The 25519-nt window shown below is 49.9% G+C and overlaps 1 protein-coding gene across 2 annotated transcripts in view; it reads right to left on the reverse strand.

Moving 5' to 3' along the window:
- Window positions 1-25519, reverse strand: part of EXD3 (exonuclease 3'-5' domain containing 3) — a 251090-nt gene that overhangs the window by 183925 nt on the left and 41646 nt on the right. For both annotated transcript variants that reach the window (XM_059486425.1, XM_059486426.1), the window contains exon 3: window positions 12477-12577. In XM_059486425.1, the coding sequence (XP_059342408.1) occupies window positions 12477-12513 (37 nt within the window). In that variant the 5' untranslated portion in view covers window positions 12514-12577. The remainder of the gene's footprint in view (window positions 1-12476; window positions 12578-25519) is intronic.

Consider the following 25519-nt stretch of genomic DNA (forward strand, 5'->3'; position numbering starts at 1 on the left):
AAGAGCACGGCATCCCAGACTGGTTTGGGCTGGAAGGGACCTTAAATCCCATCCAGTGCCAGCCCTGCCATGGCAGGGACACCTCCCACTGTCCCAGGTGCTCCCAGCCCTGTCCAGCCTGGCCTTGGGCACTGCCAGGGATCCAGGGGCAGCCACAGCTGCTCTGGGCACCCTGTGCCAGGGCCTGCCCACCCTCACAGGGAACAATTCCCAATTCCCAATATCCCATCCAGCCCTGCCCTCTGGCAGTGGGAGCCATTCCCTCAGTCCTGTCCCTCCATCCCTTGTCCCCAGTCCCTCTCCAGCTCTCCTGGAGCCCCTTCAGGCCCTGGCAGGGGCTCTGAGCTCTCCCTGGAGCTTCTCCTCTCCAGGTGAGCACCCCCAGCTCTCCCAGCCTGGCTCCAGCCCTGGAGCAGCTCCATGGCCTCCTCTGGATCTCTCCAGCAGCTCCACAGGGCCCAGGGCTGGGGCAGCTCTGCAGGTGGGGTCCCACCTGAGCAGGGCAGAGGGGCAGAATCCCCTCCCTTCCAACACCTGGGCACCACACCCAGCATGGGAGCAGAGGGAGCCTTTCAGAGCCAGTGCCAGCTCAACAAATGTAAATGAAACCTCACCAAGGAGTCACCCAGCTCTGGGACATCCTTGCAGTGCCTGAGATGAACCAGCCTGGGCAGCAGAAACTTCCCCTGCCCAGGAGTGAAGGAGCTGTCCCACACTGTCACCCTGAACAAGGTGTGACATCACCCCAGACAGACAGAGGCCATCTGGGGATGCTTTCAGTGCAGGGCTGGACAAGAAGTGAAGCATGCTAGAAATAGCAATTCTAAAAATAACACCAAGAGGTTCCTTTCTAGGCAGGTAATGAAATCCAACTTCATAAAAGCCCAAAAATGTAACAATCATAAACCTTGTGCAGGTCAATACCCTCACATGGCTTCCTCCTCTGTCAGGGGCTCTAACCCCAGTGTCAAGGGCTCTGCAGCACCAGGATGACAATCTCTGGCACAGGACAGTGGGGACACACATGGGAGGGGAGCACAGCACTGCAGTCCCTCATTCCCTTCCCATTTTACACCTCTCCCTCCACCCTCGTGCCAGGCACAGCCAGAGGGGTGGCTCAAGGCCCTGAGCTGGGTGGATCCCCATCCTGACCAAACCAGGCTTTATACTCCTGTGTTCGAGGAGTTTAAACAAAACTCACAGTTTCATCTTACAGTTTTTCTTTTCCTTCAAAAATTCAGCCAGGCTACCCTTACTTCCTTTAGGCACCAGCTCCATGCATTTTTCCAGTGATGAAGAGAATTGGGTTTTGTTCCCATAAACCAGCTCGGTGTTGAGGGAAGGGTGAGGAGCGAGTCACCACGTTCCCAGAAGGAGGACAACAATCAGTGCCCTGGAATGAGCCCTTCCTCACATCCCCTGTCCTGCCAACCTCCTCAGGCCAGGAGCAGGAGGGTCTGTCACAGCCAGTTAATGCCCTTGCACTGAGTTAATGGCACTTCCATAGAAATGGAAATTCACTTTAAAAACACCTAAAACAGCACTCCAGAAAACGAACAATTTCTTCTTTCAAACTTATCAACCCTGCAAAGGGGAAGAAAATTGATATTGTCCAGAATAAAAGGGGAAACTTCATAATTATGTAAGAGACTGAGACTGCCAGGAACAGCAGCAGCCCCAGAGGACTCAAGCACAGGATGGAAAAGAATCATCAGATCCAGAGTACTATCATAGAGCTAAAATTATATCTAATTTTTTGCCTCCAGACATCTCTGGAAATTCCCAAGTTCTAAACCTAACAACCTTTAACTGTGTGTCCTAAGTAGTTTTATTTGAAAAAACCCACCTGGTAATTCTAAAAAGCTGTAGTACATATTTTGAAGCCATCCAACTTTCTTTTGAGAACAGTAACAATAGTTTGATTCTTGTATAAAAGACATTCCCAGCTTTTCTCCAGCCAGTTCCTCCCCTGAGCACATTTCAGCAGCAGCACATTGCTGGATGGGGCAGGGCCTCTCCCAGGTCACTGGGGACAGGAGCCAGGCCCTGGGCAGTGCAGGAGTCACCAGCCTTGCAAGTGCTCACAAAAGGTGGAGATGTGGCACCTGGGGACACGGTGACATGTTTACTTGGGTTAACAAAGTGGAGGAGACCCATCTGTCCCGGCTGAACCAAGCCCTCCAAAGGCAGAGGGAAATTACTGCTTTGCTTATGTTGAACAAAACAATGGTTAAACCTCTAAGTTAAAAGAATTTCTCCTTCTTCCTCTGACTAATTACATCTCAGAGTGGTAGATTAAAACTCCATCTCTGGTAGAATCCCAGACTAGTTTGTTGAAGGGCCCTTAAAGATCATCTCATTCCAACTCCCCTGCCATGGGAAGGGGACACCTGCCACTAGACCAGCACTGACACTGACACATTTTCAGAACCTTCAAACAATGCATTCTTCATCCGTATTTCTGCTGCACCTTTTGAAAATCCCACCCTGAGGTTCCAGAAACAGTTCCAATCACTCCCAAATCCCAAATCTGCTCTCTCCACACACAGAGCTCTCCAGGTGACCCTGCAGTGATTGCAGACCAGCTTTTCCCAAGGCTGCTCAAGCCACTTGTCCAGGACGTGCTGCAGATGCTGCCCAAGGCTCAGGCAGGACCTGGCCAGTCCCTCACCCCACACTGCCACTGCCTGCAGAGCTGCCTCTGAGCCCTTCCACTGCTCATAGCACCAAATCCATGGCCAAATAAAAGATCTCACTGCTACTTAAAACAAAAGTTGTGATGGCTGTTCCCTTCCGAAATTTATAGCTGCACCTCCTAGATAAAATTAAAAACCCCTATTTTTGAGAGGTCCTGCACATTAAAATCGTGGCTCTGGGGAGGCTACATCCTGGAGGAAAAGCCAGGATACCTGTCAGCTCAGCACCAATGTGTTTGAAGGGATTTGGTGGTTTCCATGGTGATGGGGAGGGTAAGGGGCTGCCTGGTTCCAGCTCTGACTGACGCACATCTCAAACAATCGCTCTCTTCCTGTTCGTATGGCACAAGAAAAACAGGATGCTGAGAGGTGTTTATCTGAGAGAGCGAGATAAGCAAGCGCACTGCGAGTTCTCCAAGTATAGGAGTTCACCAATGAGATGTTATAGACTTTCTGCGGAAAAAAACCGACCCACTGCTGCCGTGCTGAACGTGATTAAATTATGCATGGAAAAGTCCTTTCCCTTGGAAGGCGCAGGAACCGTGCAGAGCTGCTCTATGAGCCGTGAATACCAATGGAAAGGCTCTTTAGTGTGTGGTACCGAGTTCCAGTGCTGAATGAAAGCAGAGAGCCAGCCCAGTGTGTGATATCTGCCACCCCAAGCCCTGCCTGGGCCCCTCTGGGGGGGTGGGCACAGAGGGTGGGGGCTGCCACAGCCCTGGGGCTGCACACAGAGCTCAGGCTGCTCTCAAGGGCTCTGTGCCCAGGAGCACCAGCTCACAGGCACTTCTCAGCCTCCCCCTCGACCTGAGGCACTTTGCAGCATTTGAAATGTCCCTCAGTGCCTGAGAGGGACTCTGCCCCCTTCTTATCCCAGCTTCATCAGTGACAGAACCTGCAAACCACACAGTCAATCATTACCTGCTCTCTAATCACCACGAGCTGGTTACAGCCCAGCAGCACTCTGGGGTTTAAAGCTGAAAATCTCACGTCCAAAAAGCACAGCAGCATTGTCCAGGGGTGGTTCTGGAGCAGGGAAAGGCACCTTCACACCCCTGTCACACGTGGGACAGGCAATACCCCTGTCCAGAGGCTGGTCAAAGCCACGGCACAAAACCAGGGCCTGGCTGGACACACTGGGACTGACCTGGGGTCACAGTGCCTTTAATGCATCTCTCCTGCTGATTTACAGAATCCCAGAACCTCCTGAGCTGGAAGTGACTCACCAGGACCAGACAGTCCAACACCGGAATTGCAGCTGTACCCATCCCATCCATGTGGCCACCAAAACTGTCCCATCATAGCCAGGAATTGTTACAGCTTGGCTCTCTAAGGACAGGTCTGCTTCCCAAAACCCTGTAAGACACAACAGCTGAGCTTTGCCACCTGTGCCATCCACACTGGAGGACACAGGGTAGCACAGATCTGCATGAGAAAGTGGATTTCTGCTTTATGCAAATTTTGTTTTCTCAGTCATTGCACATATTTAAGACAGTATCAAAGGAACAAAATGGGAACCCAGTCATTGTCTCTGGCTTGGCTGGCTTACAGATCAACTCCCAGCCTTTAATTCTAGGAAGTGAGTGACCACGGAGCCTCCTGACAGCCAAGGGCCCCCCTTTTTCCATCTGACTTGCTGTTTGTCTTGGAAGTAGCCAGGTTAAGGCTGTCCCATTCAGCCTGCAGCGGAATGTGGGGCAGATGGAAAGAGGGAAAGACAGACAGAGAGACACTGCAAAGGCTGAGACAAAGCCTGGTGGTGGGATGAAAGAGCGTGGAACGAAGGCAGGGCCCAGCCAAGCCAAACAAAGTTCGCCTTGAGTGATTACATCTGCTGGAGAGTCCCCAGCTTGCACTCTCCTTGCTGAGAAATTCTTTTAATTGTGTCTAGGACATTTTAAAAATCCCAAGAAAAGCTCCTCTGTAATTGTTGGAGCTCTGAACTGTGTGAACTTTTGTCGTGCTGAATCGCTGCAAACCTCTGCCACCGAAGCAGGGCTTTGCTGAGGGAGAGCCCTGGGGAGGGAAAACTGGTCATAAATCTCCATTTCTTTTTTCCCGAGGAAAAACAAACAATTTAGACAAATTCTTCTCCCTCCCAATGTCTGTATAGCTCAGTGCAAAGTGCATCCAGCAGAAAATTAAAAGAGATCCGTTCTCAGATTAGCCAAAATTAAGCAAGGTTAAATGAGCGATGTGTAGAGCCAAAGCCTACAGCTGTGTGAAATGGGCACCTCCCAGGGGACAGCAGGGATGGTGGATCTTCCACAGCCACCAGAGCCACACAGTGCTGGCTGAGGGATGAGGGGAGCAGTGGGGCAGGAGTGCATGGCCAGCACCTGCACCACACAGCACCACAGGGCGCCATGGGCGAGTCCTGGCAGATATGAAAATCAAAACTTGTGGGCCAGAAAGACAGAGAAATATTAAATAATCTTCAGGAGCCGTGATCTTGCCTTGACCAGACACACTTCAGGTGTTACCTGAATGCCACTGCCCTGGGCTTTTTGTCACAGGTCCAAATCCCTGGTCTGTGGCAAACCTCCCTCATCTTCAGGCCTGTTTTCACATCATTAATTTCCCTCCACCCCTCACTGTGATAAGCAGAAATGCCAGAGAGTTAACAGGCTCCAAGCACCTCATTTCTCTCCTTCAGAGCCCACACATCTGCCTGCATGCTCAGGTCACTGGGTATTTGTGTTTGCCACATGTGAGGGACAGTCGCTGGAAGCCACTCCAAAGGCAAGGCTCAGTGCCAAAGGTAAATTAAAACAAGGTGGGTGAGCTGCCTCCTCTGGCCATAGTCTGACAGCTCACCTTGCCACAGCGTGGGGTACCCCAGTAAGGAGGGAACACCTTTTTTGTGCCCCTAAAACAGCCACCCAAAGGTGGGCTTGGTGTCTGCACATTTCCCCAAGCACTTTGAATAAATACCTGCCTGTATCACACCACCTGCCTGGTGCCCAGACATTCTGCTTAGGACATGAGCTGTCCAAAAGCAAACTGACTCATTCTCATTAGAATCACAGAATATCCCCTGATCTGGAGGGACCCCCCAGGATCCCCCAGCCCAGCCCCTGTCCCTGCCCAGCCCCCCCCAGCAGCCCCACCCTGGGCACCCCTGGCAGCGCTGCCCAAAGGCTCCTGGAGCTCTGGCAGCCTCGGGGCCGTGCCCATTCCCTGGGCAGCCTGGGCAATGCCAGCACCCTCTGGGGGCAGAGCCTTGCCCTGAGCTCCAGCCTGAGCTGCCCTGGCCCAGCCCCAGCCGTGCCCTGGCTCCTGTCCCAGAGCAGAGATGGGAGCTGCCCCTCTGCTTCACCTCCACAGAAAATGAACTTGGCCAAAACACAGATCTGCTCTTGCTGGGCCAGGGAATTGACCCAACTCAGTGAAGGCTCCAAGGTACCAGCACAGGAGCAAAGAGGTGACCTGTGCCAGGACTGGGTGCAAGGGCATGAGAGAGAAGGGCAGGAGCAAGACCTTTCTCTTGCAGCTGTGATTCACCTGTTTGATCAGTCAGCACTTCCACTTGCTCCATTCTGCCAGAACAGTCACCTTTCCTCATCATCCAGAGCTCACAGTACTGACTGCACATCAGGTAGTCACACCTATCCTTCAGTGACATGAAGGTTTTATGTGCTCTGCCATGCAGAAGACAAGACTCCAGCTGAAGGCAAACTCACACAGCAGCCCCAGGACAGGATTTCTCAGCTTGCTGCTGATGGGGGGGCTGTGAGCTGATCAGCACCCTGAGCCCCTGGAGCAGAGTCACCAGCACTGCCGAAGGATGGCAGTGCACAGGCTCATGTCAGCATCATCCAGATTTGTTTTTTAAACAGTATGCCTGATAGAAACTTTAAAACTGTATTTGTAATTTTAGAACAGAATTTATCCTTATGATAGGGAGCCTTTCCAGGCAGAACCACCTCCTCTGCTCCCAGACCCTGCATTTCAGAAAGCACAGCATAGCCAGGATCATGCCATGTGGAAAGACCAGCTCAGAGTCTGTTGAACAACACCTCAACAAGGCTGAAGGAAGCCTCAATGGAGAGAAACACCCGATGTGGCTGAGGGAAGGGCGACAGTCAGACCAGGTGGCAGCTCAAAGACACAGAGCCTGATCAGGGCCTGTGAGCAAAGGGACCAGTGTCTCTCTAGGCCCCAGGTACAGGAACAGTTTGAGGGCCAAAGAGCACCATCTGAGAACAGCCACTGCAATAATCCCAGTCCTCAAAACTATGGAGGGTTCTCTGAAAACCTCCAGTTTGCTGGGGAGGAGGTTGGAATTTTGTTTTATGCTTATTTGCCTCTTGTTTCTGTCCTGGTAGATAATGTTCATTTCCAGTAACTGTTGACCAAAGTGGAAAAGGAGGATTTAACAATAAAGTGCAAGAGTCCATCACAAGTTATGGCAACCCATGTGCTCCTATGAAACAATAACACACCAACATAAAATAAATCAGTGCCTTTTAATTTAACAATGTAAATTACCCTCCCACCTGCTGTGACTCTCCATAAGGAGAAAAAGCTGGCAGTGTATTTACCAAGCTGTCTATCCCAGTCCCATTCTGCACTGGCCTCCTGCCCTGGGGTTAGACTGTAGGACTCTGTCATCTCTTGCACTCGTATGACCTAAGAAAGGGAATGTGGCCTTTTTCCCACAAGCCCAGAGTGAGAACATCATAAAAGCTGAACTTTAGCCCCCTTTTTGGGCAGGCAGCACAATAGCAAGGAGGATGCTGTTACTCCCCAGAGGCTCTGCTGCTGAAAAACATCACCAAGCTCAAGTAAAAGGTCAGTAGTTAGGATTGCATCTCTTGTTTTCTTCAGTTTTCCTCCTCCGTCAAAGGCAGTTCAACATTCTTTGCACACCCCCCTCCCTCCTTCTGAGAAATGCAGGAAGGAAGTGCTTGCAAAATAGTTTAATTTAAAAGAAGGCACAATCACACACAGCAAGCCCTGGTGCAGGCTCTGAGCAGGACGTGTCCACTGCTCCCTGTTCCCACTGCAGCACAAACGAGTCCCTCCCTGCCTGGGCAGGGCTGTGCTCCAGCCCCTGGGCTGCAGAGCTGTGTTACAGCTGTGCTTGTGTGCTGCAGGCAGCCCTGCTCCCCCAGGGCACACAGCACTCTGCCCAGGAGCCAGGGCTGCCCTGCAGCCTCCCAGGGCACTGCATGGGACCAGGCACCGAGTGTCACCTCCTGTCTCTCCCATAGCTAGTGCTTGCTGGATTTCACAGGATGTTTTTCCACCAAAGCCTGTTACCTGAACCTTGCTAGGGTTTGGGAAGGTATTTGGGACAGTTGGATTGAACTTGACCCTTTTCTTCACTAGATTTATGTGAAAGAACCAGAGTGGGTGGAAGCAGCTGTTACACTCCATGCCTTTTTGCAAAGAGGAATGTGGAGACCAGCAGGCAATTCCTGGAAAACTCCTTCATTATCCATCAGTTTCTGCTGAATGACCACATATCCAATCTAAACATCATTCTTCCCAGGCACACGGTGTTTTTGTATCCCTGGGCAAAGAGCACTTACTATCACAAGCCTATTTCTTTGTCTTTTCCAAGACTCTGGCAGTCCCAAGACTTCCCTTGAGCCATGAACCACAGGAGCCACATGTCAGGCCAGGCTGGCAGTCCCTGCCTGCTCTCCCTTCTTTGAGAATTCCCAGTCCTTCCAGCCCAGTGTCCTGACACAACCCCTCAGTGCCTGTTCCAGGGTGCCACGTTCCCCTCACTGCTCGTGGGTTCATCTCCAGCTGGCATCCTTGGACTTCAGGGGACACTGCCAACAAACCAGTCCTGTCTCTTCTTTAACTCATTGCTGTCACAGGGCATCATTAGGGTAATGAAACAACAACGAGATCAATGCATGAAGGACGTGAGCAGAATCACACCCAGGACCACTCCAGTGGTGCCTCCTTCCCAACAGGATGCCCAGGACAAGCAAACACAAAATCAGTTATTTTGTGATAACTGATTCTAAAAAATCAGTTATTTTCTAGAAGGACATTTCAAAATGCTGCATGCAGTTAACGTGAGCACTTTGCTGTGTACAGTCACACAGCTGCACAAATGCTCTCCCAAACAGGGAAATGAGAGTACCCAATGCCACCAGCTGGGGACTGGGGAGCTGCAGCAGGACCTGAGACCAGGTTGCTGAGTCTGGCTTTTTTTATTTTAAAGTTGACAGCTTCAACTTCCAGCATCTACACCCAGCACTGAGCATGGGGAAACCTGCTGTTCTCCAGCTCTAGGCCAGATGGATAAATTTTTTGGGTTAATGTTTTCATAACCACGCAGCCAGGGCTACTGTTTATTATCCATCCCATCCCCAGGAACTTCCTACCTTCTTTTCTTTTTCATTTGCTGCTGCTTATATGCATTTCTGATAGATTTAAAAATAACTGATAGCACTGCAGAAATACCTTCAGCTGTAAAATAAGGGTTCCATAATCCTGCATTCTTTATACACCATAAATAAATTTTTTTTTTCTGTCCTGCAGAGTATTGTAGAGGCATTTAAGGAGATTACTGCCCACCCCATGCCTGCTGCAAGCCCAGACAAAGGACAATAAAAACAGAGGAGAAGGAATGAAAGAACTCCAGAAAGGCACATTTGGCTGGGAAGAGGAGGTGCAGGTAGTCAGCACAGAGCCTGACCACTCCTTCAGGGAAAAAAATTTTTCTAATATCTAATCTGAACCTCCCCTGTTGCAATTAAGGTTGTTTCCTTTCAGCCTGTCCCTTGGCTCAGGGCAAAAGAGACCAAACCACCACCTCACTACAAACTCCCTTCTGGTACTTGTAGGGAGAAATTCCTAGCTCAAGGTTTGTGAGGATACTAAAGCCATACTGAAAAATATAAACCCAAAGAGTTGGTTTAAGGAATGGTTAAAAACAGGTTACAGAGCAGATAGACCTGAAAATATGAGCCAAATATTGTAATGCAGCATTTAAACAGAAGCAGTGATACAGGGAAAAAGATCCTAATTCAGTTCTGAGCCTCTTCTTGGAGAGAATCCTACTCAAAGGTGATCCAGTCAAAGATGAGGCCCCCACCTGACTTGGTTCCTCCTTCCTTAAGGCATCACAGATGGCTTTGCCTCAGCGCTGCCCTGAAGAGCTGACAGAAAGCTCTGCCTCATCCCCGCACCCACAGTGACCCACACATCACCCGGGCTGCTCTGCACCCACAGCATCCCCAGCACCTCCTTGGCCCAGGCCCCACCACCTGCCAGCACAGCAGCTCCTCAGCAAACATCAGCCCTTCGCCTCCCTTCCTCCCTTTCTCATTTGTTGAGATGCTTCTTTGAAGGGGAACTTGATTATTGAGATACTTGATGACAAAGGGAAGGGCAGCCAATGTGCAGTGCCTGCTGCCAGGCCCAGCTCCAGAGGAGCGGGCTGGTGCTGGGCTGCAGGGCTGTGCTCCCAGGCTGTGTCCTCACTCTCTGTCCCCACTCTCTGTCCCCAGTCTCTCTCCCCAGGCTGTGCTCCCAGTCTCTCCCCAGTCTCTGTCCCCACTCTCTGTCCCCAGGCTGTGCCCCCAGGCCTTGTCCCCAGGCCCTGTTCCCATTCTCTCTCCCCAGTCTCTCTCCCATTCTCTCTCCCCAGACCCTGCTCCCATTCTGTCTCCCCAGTCTCTCTCCCCAGGACCTGTCCCCACTCCCTGTCCCCACTCTCTCTCCCCAGGCTGTGCTCCCGGTCTCTGTCCCCAGTCTCTGTCCCCAGTCTCTGTCCCCAGGCTTTGTCCCCAGGCCTTGTCCCCAGTCTCTGCTCCCATTCTGTCTCCAGCCTCTCTCCTAGGCCCTCTCCCCAGGCCTTGTCCTCAGGCCCTGCTCTCAGTCTCTCTCCCAGTCTCTCTCCCCAGGCCCTGTCTCCATTCTCTCTCCCCAGTCTCTCTCCCCAGGCTCTGCTCCCATTCTCTCTCCCCAGGCCCTGTCCCTGTTTATCCCGCGGTGTTTTCCCCTCGTTAGCGATTGTTTGGCGGCTGCTGATGGATGGTGCCGAGGGCTGGGTCTGGAAACGCTCCCCAGCCCTCAGGAAGCTCAGGGGCCTTTGCCAGTACTTCCTTCCTGCATACAAGGGGAGGACAGAATGGGAAAAACCTTGGCTGTCTCTCACCCTGAGAAAAGGTCTCCCCTTCCAGCTGGATTACAGTAACAGTATTTTAATCTTTCACAAGATTATAATATCCTTCCTCTCTAAGTATAGCTCCAGTGGCAGCTCAGAGAATGAAATGAGCCAACAATGTACGACTCAATAGGTGGTGCTGGAAGCGGAACAAATGGAGGTCCAGATTGGAAGATCCCTATCCTCAGCCACGATGTAAAGCACCAGTGGTCACACCTGTCCTACTCAGCACTTGACTCCAAGAGCAATCAGGATTAAGCACTTCAACAGGAGGTGTAAAATGTACATGAGTGATAAATGGAAAATTAGTCCCTCTGGACAGATTCATTCCTGTGCCTGTTTTAGAGAGTGGATCTAAACTCAAACCACAACATTTATTACACCTACAAAAAAGAAGGCTGCAATGAGCAATCTGTGAATATTCTGACCAAACATTTCTCACAAGCATCCAGGATATGTTATAGAGACTTGAATGTCTTTTTCCCCAGCCTCTAGGTCCTTCTGTGGATGATTCATGAATCTCCATGACATCCTGATGTGTCATCATCACCTGTTCACAGTAATAAAATACATGCTGAGTATTAGAGAATCGATATTTCATACTACGACAGGAATCTTCTTAAATTTTCCTTTTTTGAGCCCCAGATTCAAACCCATGGACGATGGCAAGGGTGTTAGTGTAGGCAGATGTTCAGAACCCCAAATTGCTCTGCCCCAGCCATGTGGCCTGGGACAGCCAGAGCAGGGCACATGGGTGGTGGCTCTGAGGACCCCTCTCCCTGCAGGCCCAGCAAGGGGAGATCCCAGCAATCCCCTCATTTTTCTGGGCAAGTTTGCCCAAGCGAGTCTGTAAAAGCAAGGAACAAATTCTCAGGACTCAACAACAAAAGAAAACTCCCCCAACCTGTGAGCAGACAGCTCTCCTAACAGCCTCTATTTCTGACAAAGGCCTCAGACAAAAAGACTTCACCCATGAACAAAGGTTGGGGAACAATGGGAACTGTCAAAAAATAGCCCTCACGTCAGAGCTAAGAATGCCCCTTGACACTTCCAAAAAAGCCCAGGCTGAGCAGAGCCTGGCAGGCTGCAGGCACAGCCCCTGGCATCCGCCTCTCCCAGCACAAACTGCCAGCAGCACTCCGTGAGGCTGAGCTCCCACAGCCAAAGATGGGGATGGAAGAAGAGAACAAATTTATGGCAGGTCTGAGCCAGAAGTAACAAATTCCTGTCTATCCAAGCTCTCCAGCAGGGACCCTGACCCTCGGACTTGATGGGACATACCCGACAATGGTGTGTGCACATCTTCCTTACTGCAAAGGGTAACCAATTACCAATGCAATTAGTGAGAAAACTAAGTTAGGGCAAATAGCAGAATGAGTTGTCTAACACAGTAATAAAACTCCTGTGTTCTGAAATTGTGAGAACTTCCAGAAAAAAAATTGCTAGAAAAATTTTCAACCTGGACTAGAATTCTAAGAATGCTGATATTCAGATGTGGACAGGAAACCTCAAAGATCCAATAATCTTTATGGCATGCAATTTGGCATTGATTCACATGTTTTGCTTTATTTGTGACTCAGCATTCTTCTCCAACAGCAGTAAGAAAATAAATGGAAAGCAAATCATGCTGAATGAAAACTCACCCGTGGGCTGATCACTTGAGTAACTGTCCTGACTCATCCTCCCAGATCAGGATGCTGAGGTTGGAGGTCTAAACTCAGAGATGCAGCCCAAGCTCCTGTTTCTGGAAAGAAAATGTAGAGTTACTATCAAACTGTAGGAACCTCATCCTGTGTGAGAAAGATATTTTGTGTGCAGTGTGTTGTCCTTGAATTTAGCAGGAGAGTGGAGAACCTACATGCATGTACAACCTGGTGTAGGAGCGATAGGACACATGCCAGAAGATCAGAGAATGGAATGGGAAACTGAATTGAGTCAACCAAGAAGCCCTGGAAAGTGGCATCTGAGAGCCCATGGAAGGTAAAACAACATGGAGTTAAAAACACAGCTAGGTTCCTGGAATAAGCTGAGTTCCAGATTTGAACAGCACAAACAGGACTTTGGCTCTTCACTTGAGTAGCCAAACAAACCTCCTGCACAGGGTGAAGAGTTGGACTTGATGATCCTGAGGTCCTTTCCAACTCAGCCAATTCTATGATTCTGTGCAAACCCCAGACCTACCTAACCCCAATGTGGACTAACAGGCCATGTGGAAGTGTGTTTTTGCCACAGCTACACAGCTCCTCCTCTTTGTTTGCTTGCCCTTCCACTCATCATCACAGCTTGACTGTGGTAGAGTTGGGAACAGAACCCCTCTCTCCCAAATCCCAGCCCAGTGCCTGAACCACCACATCCTTCCTGCTGAATCACACTGCAGGATTGTTTACCAGGAAGGAAATTCCCCCTCGAGAGCACTCACTCTGAGTGTGCTGGTGGAACACAAATGCTTAGAAAAACACAAACAGAGAGGCAATAACAACAAGTGATTAAAGTCCCTGTGCTGGCTGGAGGCACATCAGCACCTTGGGTTTGTGGAGCAGTGGAAGCGAGGCCCCAGGGAGCAGGACACGACACAGAACAGGCAGTGCATCCAGACGGCTCCCAGGAACAGCCTCCTGCTCTCCACAGATGATCTGTGACTCTGCAAGTCTCTTCCCCACGTTTAACATGAGGTGCATGTCACTCAGGGCCATTCAAAAGGTTTGGATTCTCAGCAGACAGTGGGAAGTCACCTTTGGGAGCAAACCTGCCAAGTGCAAGCAGCTGTGGATATGATCCAGAGGGTCAGAATTAATCTCAACATGTTGTGCAAGCAAAGGGCCCTCACTTTCTTTAAGGTCTTTAGCTCCAAAAAAAAAAAAAAAAAATCAAACCAAAAAATAACAACATGTGTATGAGGGGAAGATACCAAAAATGGAACAAATATGTTTTAGCCTAAACACACTTTGCCCCATTGGTCTCCTAGAAAACAAAAAGGGCTGTAATTCGTTCATGATCTGTCAAAAAACACAAACCCACTGAAATGGCAGATTCATGGTCCAGGACTCTGAAGAATTTGGCTCTGCTCAGCAGTTGGGCAAAGGGGAAGAATTTCCCCATTCACAAGCAGTGGCTTTCAGGTTGTGTCCCACAGGATCCCACCACAGTAACCAACAAACACAGGCTTGGGCAGATGGCAGAGCTGGGGCTGGATCTCCAGGACATCCCCTTCAAATACCACTGCCTGGCAATCCCAGCAGGACCGGAGGACTCCTGGGGGACAGGGAACCGAAGCTTCCCTCTCAGCAGCATCCTGGGGTCACACCCAGATCTAGAGCAGCTCTAACAAGCCCCAAGATGGGACTTCTACTACAGTAGAAGTTTCTCACCAGAAGACACTTTGAGCCACTTCAATTCCTTTGAACAGTAAAAAAAGTCACAATTTCTCCTCAGGGCTTCTTTTGACCTTGACATGATCTGAAATCCCTCAAGCCTTGCTTTTTGACATCATATGAGAGTAATTCAAGAATTAACATGAAATGTAATTCCATTGTTCTCCATTCAAATGGCTATTCTCTCATTCCTTGCCTGCTATTTTTGGGGTCAGGATCCAGTTTGTAGCTTTTTCCATTCGGTCTAAATCAAGTGTGTCCAGAGGGAGAAGATAACTGCACATGCTCAGTCCTGCAGGATGGGGCAGTGATCAGTGTGCAGGGGGGGGTGATGGCCCCCAAGAAGGCAATTGCTGCCATGGGTGTCTCCTGCTTGGTTCAAACAATTCCCTGTATGGAAACCCAGCGTGGAGCAGCCAAAGGAAAGGCCAAAGGAAAAAGCCAAGCTGCTTCTCCAAGGACTGCTGGTTTTTCTCCAGAGCAGGTGGGGTCACTGCCGAGCTCTTGATTGTGATGTCAAGGTCATGGCTGGTGCCATGCAGGACTTGGTTTGTATTGCAGCCAGGAGAGATAAGGGTGCAAACAGTCAGCCTGATAACACCAAGGATGGATGGATGGATGGATGGATGGATGGATGGATGGATGGATGGATGGATGGATGGATGATGGATGGATGGATGATGGATGGATGGATGGATGGATGGATGGATGGATGGATGATGGATGGATGATGGATGGATGGATGGATGGATGGATGGATGGATGATGGATGGACGGATGGATGGACAGTGTCTGACACCTGCTATGCTTGCAACTGCCGCAGGAGCAAAGCAACCTGCAGGTGGATGGAGACAGTGTGAACAGAGCTCCCATTCTGCTTTCTCAGTAACAGCTGAGGCCACAGCCACTGCCAGACAGGGAACTGGGGGCCACTGGTTTCCTTCTGAGTGATTTCAGTTCAAGCAGGGCCATTGCTGGGCTGGAGTGAACAAAGTGCTCCTGACCATGCTGGGAAAAGCAGGAAGTCTTCTTCCTGACAGTCTGTTAACTTCCATGGGATCAGCTCTGGGTTGGTATCTCAAGCTCTGCCTGAGCTGGTGCTTCCCTTAATGCTCAGAAACGTGGTGAAGTGACCATATAAAAAATCTTATCTCTTCGCAGAAAATGTCCCCACAAAAAAAAGGTTTCTATTCTGCTTGGGTACGGGAAATATTTGAAAATGTGAAGTGAGAGTCACTTAAATCTTTAGAAACAAGAAAACAAACACTGCAAAGCAGTACTTATTTGTAGGTGTCTTCACACAGGGATTTTGAAGCCTATTTCACATTTTTACAAGCTTCCTTTTATTGCCTTGGTGTTACAGAACATACAGGCACACACAGCTAAAAAAGATATCACAGAATATCCTGAGCTGGAAGGGACCCCCCAGGATCCCCCAGCCCAGCCCCTGTCCCTGCCCAGCCCCCCCAGCAGCCCCACCCTGGGCACCCCTGGCAGCGCTGCCCAAAGGCTCCTGGAGCTCTGGCAGCCTCGGGGCCGTGCCCATTCCCTGGGCAGCCTGGGCAGTGCCAGCACCCTCTGGGGGCAGAGCCTTGCCCTGAGCTCCAGCCTGAGCTGCCCTGGCCCAGCCCCAGCCGTGCCCTGGCTCCTGTCCCTGTCACAGGGAGCAGGGATCAGAGCTGCCCCTTGGAGGAAGCTGCACATTGCCCTGAAGTTTCCACTGTCATGGACCCGTCCCCAGAAAAAACATGAGTTAGGAGATGGGTGAAGGAGCTCTGCTTCTAGGAGTGCCTGCAAAAGCATCCTCTGAAGATCATGGGTGCCTTTTCATTGGCTTTTACAGACTTTGGATTCTGTACTCAAACCCAGTTTAGCTTCAATTTAGCTCCCATCAGCTACAAACCCAGCATTCATCCTTCACAAACTTCATACAAGCTTCATTCTTCACAATGTCCCAGCTAAGCTACACCATTCAAAATCTCTGCTTAAATTCTGGCATCTCAGGCTGCAGCGTGTCACAAATGACCTGCCTCCCAAGCCCTTTCACAAGCTGTGTCTGTAGCATATGTTCTTTCAGAGTGGGCAGAAGTGATGAAGAGGCTCCAGCCTCTCTGCACCTCAGGTTGAAATGCAAATTGCAGTTCCACCTAATTTTACAGACTTCCCATTATCACATAAATCTTTAACTACTCAGAAATGGAAACTTCACTTTGCTGTGATGATATTGAAAAAAAACACTGACACAAGGAAAAAATAAAAAAGAAAATTCAAACCAAGCAGTGTTCAGCCAGTGCCAGCCTTGACTCTGGGCCTGTGTGAAGAACCCCAGGCTGTGTTCCCTCCCCTCCAGGGCCCTGAAACCAGCAGGGGTCCACGAGTTCCTATCCGGACAGGGCTGCTCAGGACCACTGGCACTGCAGAAGCAAAGGGGCCAGGACATGACCCTGCCTCCCGTATAAATTTATTTGGTTGGAGCTTATTCTAAGGAGATCACTTCACTTGAATGCAATTTTTATTAAATGATTATTGACTTTTGATAATTTATGGGAGTAATTTAATAATTTCCCACTATTCATGTCATAATAAGATGCATTGGAAGTGCTGAAGTTCCAAAACAGAACACTCATGGCAGAAGCCAGCAGAGCCACACTGCTCCAGAGAACATCCTCTGCCTCATTAGCTCGGACATTAAAACTGGAAAGCAGCTGACAAAACATCAACAGATGTCTGTCAAAGTCTGTTGGATTTTCAAGGCTGTCCCCTCAGCATGGTGAAGCCCACCAGCTTGACAGGAATGATTTTTTATGGGATTCCTGTCCAAGTTCCTAACATCAATAAGCAAATTGTTGTGCCCCCAGGGCATAAGTAGAACCTGAACTCCTGGAGGAAGCCCTGGATACCAAAGAAGGTATCTCCCTGCATGCCTGCAGAGTTCCACGACCCAGCTCTCCCTGCTCATTTCACTCTTCTTACCCATCAATCACCTCCAGCCACTGGGAAAGCGAACCCTGGACACAACCAGCACACCTGGAGTGGCTCCGGGCAGCGCTGCCAGGACGGTGCTGCCGCGGGGGTGGCTCAGCCCAGGGGCCGCAGCCCTGGGCGCTCGACGAGCTCGGGCTCAGGTGCGCTTCCCGGAGCATTCCCCGTGTGCTCCCCGTGCGCTCCCCATGTGCTCCCCGTGCATTCCCCGTGCGCGCCCCGTGCATTCTCCATGTGCTCCCCGTGCATTCTCCATGTGCTCCCCGTGCATTCCCCGTGCATTCTCCATGTGCTCCCCGTGCGCTCCCCATGTGCTCCCCGTGCATTCCCCGTGCGCTCCCCATGCATTCTCCATGTGCTCCCCGTGCATTCCCCGTGCGCTCCCCGTGCGCTCCCCGTGCATTCCCCATGCACTCCCCGCAGCATTCCCCATGCACTCCCCGCAGCATTCCCCGTGCATTCCCCATGCACTCCCCGCAGCATTCCCCATGCACTCCCCGCAGCATTCCCCATGCACTCCCCGCAGCATTCCCCGTGCGCTCCCCATGCACTCCCCGCAGCATTCCCCGTGCATTCCCCATGCATTCCCCGCAGCATTCCCCGTGCGCTCCCCATGCACTCCCCGCAGCATTCCCCGTGCATTCCCCGTGCGCTCCCGGTGCGCTCCCCGTGCATTCCCCGTGCGCTCCCCGCGCTCGGAGCAGCCGCGGGGCTCTGGCACCCTCTGCTGACAAACCCGCGCGGGCCCGGGCTCCCTTTGCTGCATTAATAGCTCGGAGCTTGACAGGTTTTATCTGTCTGCTCAGATATTTCTATAAAATCACACTGATCACAGCAGGCCACTCTGCCCCGGGTTTGCTCGGGGAGCCATGTGCAGCCTGCAGAGGGACATGCCCTCCTCTCCTGTCTCCGGGCTCACCTAAACCCCTGGGTTGCCTAAAACCTCTGGGATTTATTGTCCTTTCTGTCTCCCAGCACTACCCAGTTTCCTGCAGGCAGCATCGATGCTCTCCCTTATTTCTGAAAGTTTTGTACCTGCGAGGGGACCCCTCATCCACCTGAGGGAATCATCCCTGGAAGGGAACACACCTGCCAGTCCCACCTTCCTGATGCACGATTCCCTCAGCAGTCTGCACCCCACCCGTGTCACACAGCAGCTGTGACCCCTCCCTGTCCCTGAGCACAACACAGGAGCTTTGCCTGCCGGGGGGGCTCTGTGCCACCCCCTCCACCAGGGCAGCCTGGCACCGAGGAAGGACAGGGAGGTGACCACACACACCTTGGTCACACACCTGACGTGTCCACCTCCCAGTGTGTCACACAGAGACACCCCAAGGCGCTGGCTGTGACCAGGGACACCCCACCCTGCTGAACCCAGGCACAGCGCCCTGACCCTGCTGTGCTGCACGGGAGAGCTCCCAGGGAATAATGAACACCAAGAACAGAAAATTCTGTGTATGGGCAACAGTGAAACAGAAACCTGATAGTTGGGGATGTGTTAACTTCAGAGATTGATTTTCAGTCTTGTTATTGTCTGCATTTTTCTGATTCTTGCTTCTTCTGTAGGGAAGGCTGTGAGGAGGTGACAGCACACCCTGGGTAAGGCACAGAGAGCTCAGGTGCTGAACAGACTGGCACTTTCTAGAACTATTTCAAACCCATGCAGGCCATACTTAGCCTGTCAAAGGGTCTGCACTTCAGGAGAAAGAATCTCAAAGGATAATTTCACCTTCAAATCAGGACCTTAAGAAAAAAAACCCAAAAAACCTAAGGAATAACTTTGGAAATAGACAATTCAGGATTTCCACCAGAATCAAAGTGTAAACAAAAATTCTCAGCAAATAGAAAAATAGCTCAGTTGAAGACACTTCACAAATTTCATTCCAAAGTTTGGCTACTACTGAAAACCACTATAATATAGAAAAATTTGGAAAATTTTAAAGTGTCAGGCGAGTAAATAATCAGGGTGATTGTAATAATAACATGTAAATCTTTCTTATGAGGAGATCCAGTAGAGTTACTTTAAATGCTGACAACTCAGTCTCTCTTGAGCTCTCTCACATTAGAAGAGCTTACTTGGCTTGCTTTTTTCCCATCCTAGAACAGCTTTGTTAACGCTGTGAGCACAACTCCTCTGAGGACTCAATGCAGGACTTCCCAAACAGAGCCAGGGTTGCGTCAGTGTGAGTTCTTCAGACACTTTGACTGCTGCCAGGACTTGGATTTCAAGTTTAGGCAGCAGTGTTAAGCCAGCATTACCAACATCTGTCCAGAGCTCTCTCATGGAGTGTTTGAACATTCCCTCCTGGATCGCTGAGGAAGCTTTATTATCCCTCATAAGCATATTCAGGTTTTATTTTTTTAAGCATGCAGCATCCTCCAGAGTCTGACACTTCTAAAGGCTTGGCTGGACGGGCTCTGGCAGCAGTGGCCATGGCAGCTGCAGCCCTCGTGTCGCCAGATGTTTGTCCCACCTTGCCCTGCCAGGAGAGCACAGCTGGCTGGGGCTCAGCTCACAGCTCTGGCACACGAATGAGAGCAGTGGCTGAAAGGGTTTGTACAAAACCAGGGGGCTCTGGGCTGGCACACAGCAAGGTATGAGTGTCTGAGTGCAGCTGCAGGGCAGGGTCAGAGCAGTGACAGGGACACGGGCTGAGCTCCCCTCTGCATGAATCCCACACCTTGGGGGTGTCCCCAGGGATCCCCCACACACACTCTGCACTCACATCCCCACTGCACACGTTTGGTAAATTGAAGTAAATGCAATCACCTCCTGACTGACGCATGCTCCAGCAAATTCTCAGGTGAAACAGAGGGAATTTCATCAATTGTGGCATTTACTCTAGAAGAAGGGAGGAAGGAAGGTTTGTTTTTGATAAAAGTACCTTTTTTCCACCTTCTTCTTTTTATTTATTTTTATTAGTGTTGAAGCTTTCCTTCTCCCCAGGGTTTTGCTTGAATACCTCCAGATGTAGATGTAACAATAAACAAAAAGCTTTTACAGGATGAATGAGTAATTTTAGAAATCTGCTAAATTTTCTCCATCCTGGTCTGCTTCTCTCCCTCTCTGCCCTTCAATTCACTCACAGGAGCTGAAGCTCCACTGTGTGTATTTCTCCTTGATCACTTTCACTCCAGACCATGTCTAACCATGAATCAAAGCACAATAATCCAAGGATTTCCTCTCAAATCACCATTTCCTCTGTTTTCCATGTTACTAGCAAATCCCTCAGATCCCAACTGTCTGCAGCTCCTCATCTTCCGCCCTGGCCAGGAGCCCCCAAGCAGGCGGAGCAGAGCCAGGGCCCTGCAGCCTGCACAGCTCCAGCACCCTCAGGGCCATGGGCAGCTCCTGTGCTTCCCCCAGACACTGCTACCCTGCCCTGGAAACCCTGCCAGAATTCAGGCCTTCCACAAGTTACTGGTGTTTTAATTTCCAGGTTCTTGTCATGTTTAACTCAGACCTCCTTCGGAGTTTTTTCTCCCTGAGATCTGATATACAGGGTGAACAAGGAGCAGCTACTTGTTTTAGTAACAACTTATTTAATTTCTGTTTGCCTTTTGCCCACATCATTGCCCGTGAGTCCTCCCCTGTCCTGCAGGGAGACTCCTCGATGTTGATGGCAGCAAGGACAGGAATGCTGGAGAGGCAGGAGCTGCAGCACCGATCAGCTGCAACATCTGCTGATGGCTGAACAGCTGCAGGAGATAGTGGCTTTGTTTGTGGCTGAAGATCCTGACTGCTACTTGGAATATAAATTAAGAGATGACCGATTGCTAGTCTGGAACCTTGACCAGCAGCTCTTGTTACAAGATCATGCCTTTCAATGCATGGTGGCTTTGCTTCCCCACCCTCTGGAAAGAGCTCTGTCCTGGGCAATCCCACCTGCTGGCACCTGAGGGACTGACACCCATGCACTGTCCCTTTTTCCTCCTGCTCCTCCTGAAAAAGTTTCATTTCACTGGTCATCACCAGATGACCTCATGGTCAATTAAGTCTGCTTATCAAAGTTAATTAAGTCTTTTTCAAGCACAAAGCCAGTACCTGCACCTCACTCTCTTTGTACACTTCCTCACACTCACACCCACAGCAAGAGAAACAACATTCTGATGGAAATGTTTTTAGGAATAGTGTCCAATCCCACAAGGTCAGGACAAAGCCAAGTCACATTATTCACCACACACTGTGCACTGACTTCTTATCTCTTCTCAAGCCATAGCAGTATTCTCTCCACCATGCTTGATAAGAAATTGCTTTCCTAACTCTTTCATGGGTAGTTGTTCCTCATGCTTTATGTCCTGAACAAGCTTAGAGACCTTCTAAGCTCAGATCTAGAGATCTTCTCTAAGCTTATTCAGGAGGTAAAGGGCCAGGGAAGGAGGTTCTGAAAGCAGTGTCGATTAGCCACCAGTGGGATCAACAAGATCACCTTTGGTGGCATAAATGGCTTTTACAAGGGATGTTTGTTTGTAATCAAGTTTGTAGAAGATGATACTAAAGGAGGAAATAAGGAGAGTCTTGAAGGTGTGTCGGAGACATCTTTTCATTAAAATCCTTTTATTAGGATTTCTCCTGCTGAAGCTGAGAAGTTTCAGCAACAAAGTGTGAACAATGGTTATCTGCTGCTGTGGAATGCAACAGGTGGATCTGTGATTGGTCTCCTGTGGATGTTTGGATTTACTGACCACTCACGGCAGACACAGATCTTTGTTATCATTCTTTTCTTTTCTATTCTTAGCTTAGCCAGCTTCTGAAGAAGCTTTTTCCTTCTATTTCTTTTAGTATAGTTATAATGTAGTATATATATCATAAAATAATAAATCAAGCCTTCTGATCGTAGAATCAACATTCTCATCTCTCTCTCATCCTGAAAACCCCTGTGACTACAGTCACAATGGTGCAGTTTTGTTCTCCTGGCAGCACTCCTGGAGGGTCAGCACAGAGAAACCACTCCTGAAGCTCCTGGGTAGGGAGCCAGCTTTTCCCACGTGTCTGGAAGATGCATTTCCAGCAGCCTCCTCCTCACCCTTTGCTTCTCCTTACAGTGCACAAGCAAAGGCTTCACCCTGCAGCCTCCTTCTGCCTCGCCCCCAACACCTGGGTCAGACTGGGGAACAGAGTCTCCAGTTCAAAGGCTCAGGTTAATTTTCACAAGTGTTTTGAGCAATGACATGCACAGCCACTGTGAAACATCTGCTCAGATCAGGAGATCTCAATAGCTACAGACGTCTCCACCACTGTCCTCAGAAGTTGAGAAAAATGCGGCCTTGCCCAGCTTTTGGACTGTTCCACATCCACAAACATTATTTACCTGAAAGGCATGTGTTTTCTCAGTATGATTTCTTATTAGCTGTAGTTAGAGTTGCAACAATCATGCTATAATTTTTCAGAAAGTACTATAGTTTATGCATAGTTTTAACCACCTTTTGAAAAACCTTTAAGTAGTGATGAATCGACCCATAAAATAATACAAATGTCAGAAACAACATATTATTCTCCTTTAGGCATGGGGAGGGATATCTGATTTTTGGCTGCCAAATGATTTGGCATCTGAACAGCTGGCAACAAATTCAAAGTGAAACAGCAAAACTGTGGGCAACTGCTGGCAAGATTGGGATTCCTCCCCTTTGCATTTGGACATGAAATGCTATGTCTGTTCTGGGATGCTCTAATCTAATTCACTTGCTCACAGCACAGCAAGTCAGCTCCATCAAGATAGTTTGTGTCTGCACTGCTCTGCCACAAAGCCAAGAGCACCTCTGCTGTGAAGCACGAGAATACACAAGTCCTCACTTGATCAAAGGAACCACCGGAGAGAGATCACACCCTGTGGTTCTCTCCTGCCTCACTCCCCACTGGAGTCTGCAGATGCCTACCAGAAACTGCAGGAGCTGAAAAGCAAACCAAAGGGAGCCCTGGTGTCTCCTCTGCTATCAGCAGCCCAGCCAGCCCCACTCCTGGTGGGCTCTGAAGGACCAGGACAGCCCGTGCTGTTGTCAGCACATCTCAGCTGTGTGAGAGACCAGCTGGGGGCCTCCCCTAAGCCCCCAGCAGGCTGCATGGTGCACAGGGCCACCTAAGGATGGGATGGCAGCAGTGCTGGGTGCTCTGGATGCAGCCACAACACAAGGCTGTCCTGCTGCATCTCCTGGGCTCCCCACTGCTCACACCGCATCTCTTTCGTGGCCACACGCTGCCATGGAAGCCCTGACACTGTACGAATGTGAGCAGCACAGTCATGTCTCTCCTCTCTATATTCCATGCCAGAGATGCAGCACAGAGCAGGGCAGGAAGCCCCAGAGCAGCTCTCCCTGCATGATGAAGAGAGATCCCAGAAAAAGGGCAAGAAAGCGGAAAGGCACAAGCTGGAAAGATCCAGCATTGCTGCTTGTCGCTGTCCTGTGTGTTTCCTCATCTTGTTTGAGGTCATTTTGGATTCAGTGATGACCTGACTGCACCTCTGTACAAGCTTTCTCCAAGCTCTGTATAACCCTGGGATGCTGCCATCCCTTGTCAGGGACTTGTCTCAGGCTAACAATGGAAATAAAGTGCAGGAAAATTGTTATTTAAACTCAGTTTTAGAGAGGAAATTTCTCACAGTCTGATGGCAATTAAGGAAAACATTATTTGGTGGCTGAGGAAGCCACTGACTTGGTTCTCAAACAGGGCTGGGTTAGGAAGAACTGCAACACCCCCCACTCGATGAAGGTAATCCTGGTTGCACAAGCACATTCCTCACTGTGCCCCTCAGCTCCTCCAAAGCCTCTGGGACACAAAGAGGAAATCAGAGGCGACATGCTGAAAACGGAAAATTGCAACCTCCTAAAAATTATTAATCACTTGAAATGGTAAAACAATACCCTTTGTCAAAGTGTGGGTGGTGAAGTTGGCACAGCTCCTACCAAAGAGGAACTTGATCTTCACTGGTACAACAGCATGAAGCAGCATCCTGTGCTGATGAGACACTCGACCTGAATTTCTTTCAAGGTCCTTTTGCCACCTCTTTTAGCTTCAGACTGGAAAACAGGAAGAGAGAAGCAGCCTGTGGCAGCAGCCACCTGAACCAGAGACACCACAGGAGTGCAGCAAGAGGAAAGCTGCTTGTTGACAGAAATTGAAGGTTGTTGGTATTTAGAGGGAGAATGCTGTGCATCCCTCTAGGAAGTTGTAATAGGAATTTAGAACCATGGAATGGCTTGGCTTGGAAGAGCCCCTAAAGCTCATCTTCTTCCAGCCCTGCCATGGGCAAGGATGCCTTTCACTATCCCAGGTTGCTCCAAGCCCTATCCAGCCTGGCTTGGAACACTTCCAGAGATGGGGAGCCCACAACCTCCCTGGGCAACAAGTGAGGCACCAGCCTGGGACTCCAGAAAGTTCCATGAGATCTGCAAGCAGCAGGGGCAGCTGTAAAGTCCCTGCTCAGCTCCCCTGGGGCACTGTAAGCCCCATACTGAGGGGTAAAGAAAGAGCAGAAAGGGGCCCCAGGAGCAGTCTCTGTGCCCTGGTAACATCTTCACAGTTCCAGCTGCAGCTCCATTTGTACATTTCCATTAACCTGGAGAAAGGCTTATTTTATACAGATTCTTTTATTGAGAGTTGGGACACACTTGCAGCCCTCTAGGACAAAGAACTAAGCACTAAGAACACGAAGAGAACAAATCCTGGTGTCTGAGAGGGTGGAATTCAGCCCTGAGCCTCCCTCAGCTCCAGCACTGGCACTGCTGTCCCTGCCTGGAGCAGGCAGGAGCTGACACAGGGCACAGCTCCCCAGCCAGCACACACAGAGGGAGCTGGCAGTGACCAGGGCAGGGACTGGGAGCCACCATGGCAGTCTGTCCCCAGTGCTGGACAGTTCATCTCGATGCACAACCCCCCCGTGAATATAAAACACTTCCTCCAGCCCCTGTGGTCACACAGCTGATGGCACACGCTCTGACGGAGCAGCAGGGCTTCTGCTGGGGCCACAGAACACTACAGAACACTACAAAGTGTGAAAAATCTCCAAGGGAAAAAAAACAACAGGAGGCTTAAACCTTAAAAAATAATACAGATACTAAGTGGCTTCTAATGTTGGCTTGAAAGTAAGATACAACAACAAAACATTTTTAGATTGTAGATTTAATTTAAAGAATTGCATTTCTACATTATTTCTTATTACCCAGAATGTGTTGTGTTTAATTATTTGTGAGTATTAGGGTACAAAGGCAGATGCCAATTTAAACCCAAGCAAACCACTGCAAGTTCAGCAGGATGTTAAACATAAATATTTCATGGCTGAGCTGGAATATTTTCTGAAGTACTGAATATTGATTTAAATTCTGTATGCTCCTTG

The sequence above is a fragment of the Ammospiza nelsoni genome, chromosome 20 (assembly GCF_027579445.1).
Source record: "Ammospiza nelsoni isolate bAmmNel1 chromosome 20, bAmmNel1.pri, whole genome shotgun sequence".
Classification (NCBI taxonomy): domain Eukaryota; kingdom Metazoa; phylum Chordata; class Aves; order Passeriformes; family Passerellidae; genus Ammospiza; species Ammospiza nelsoni.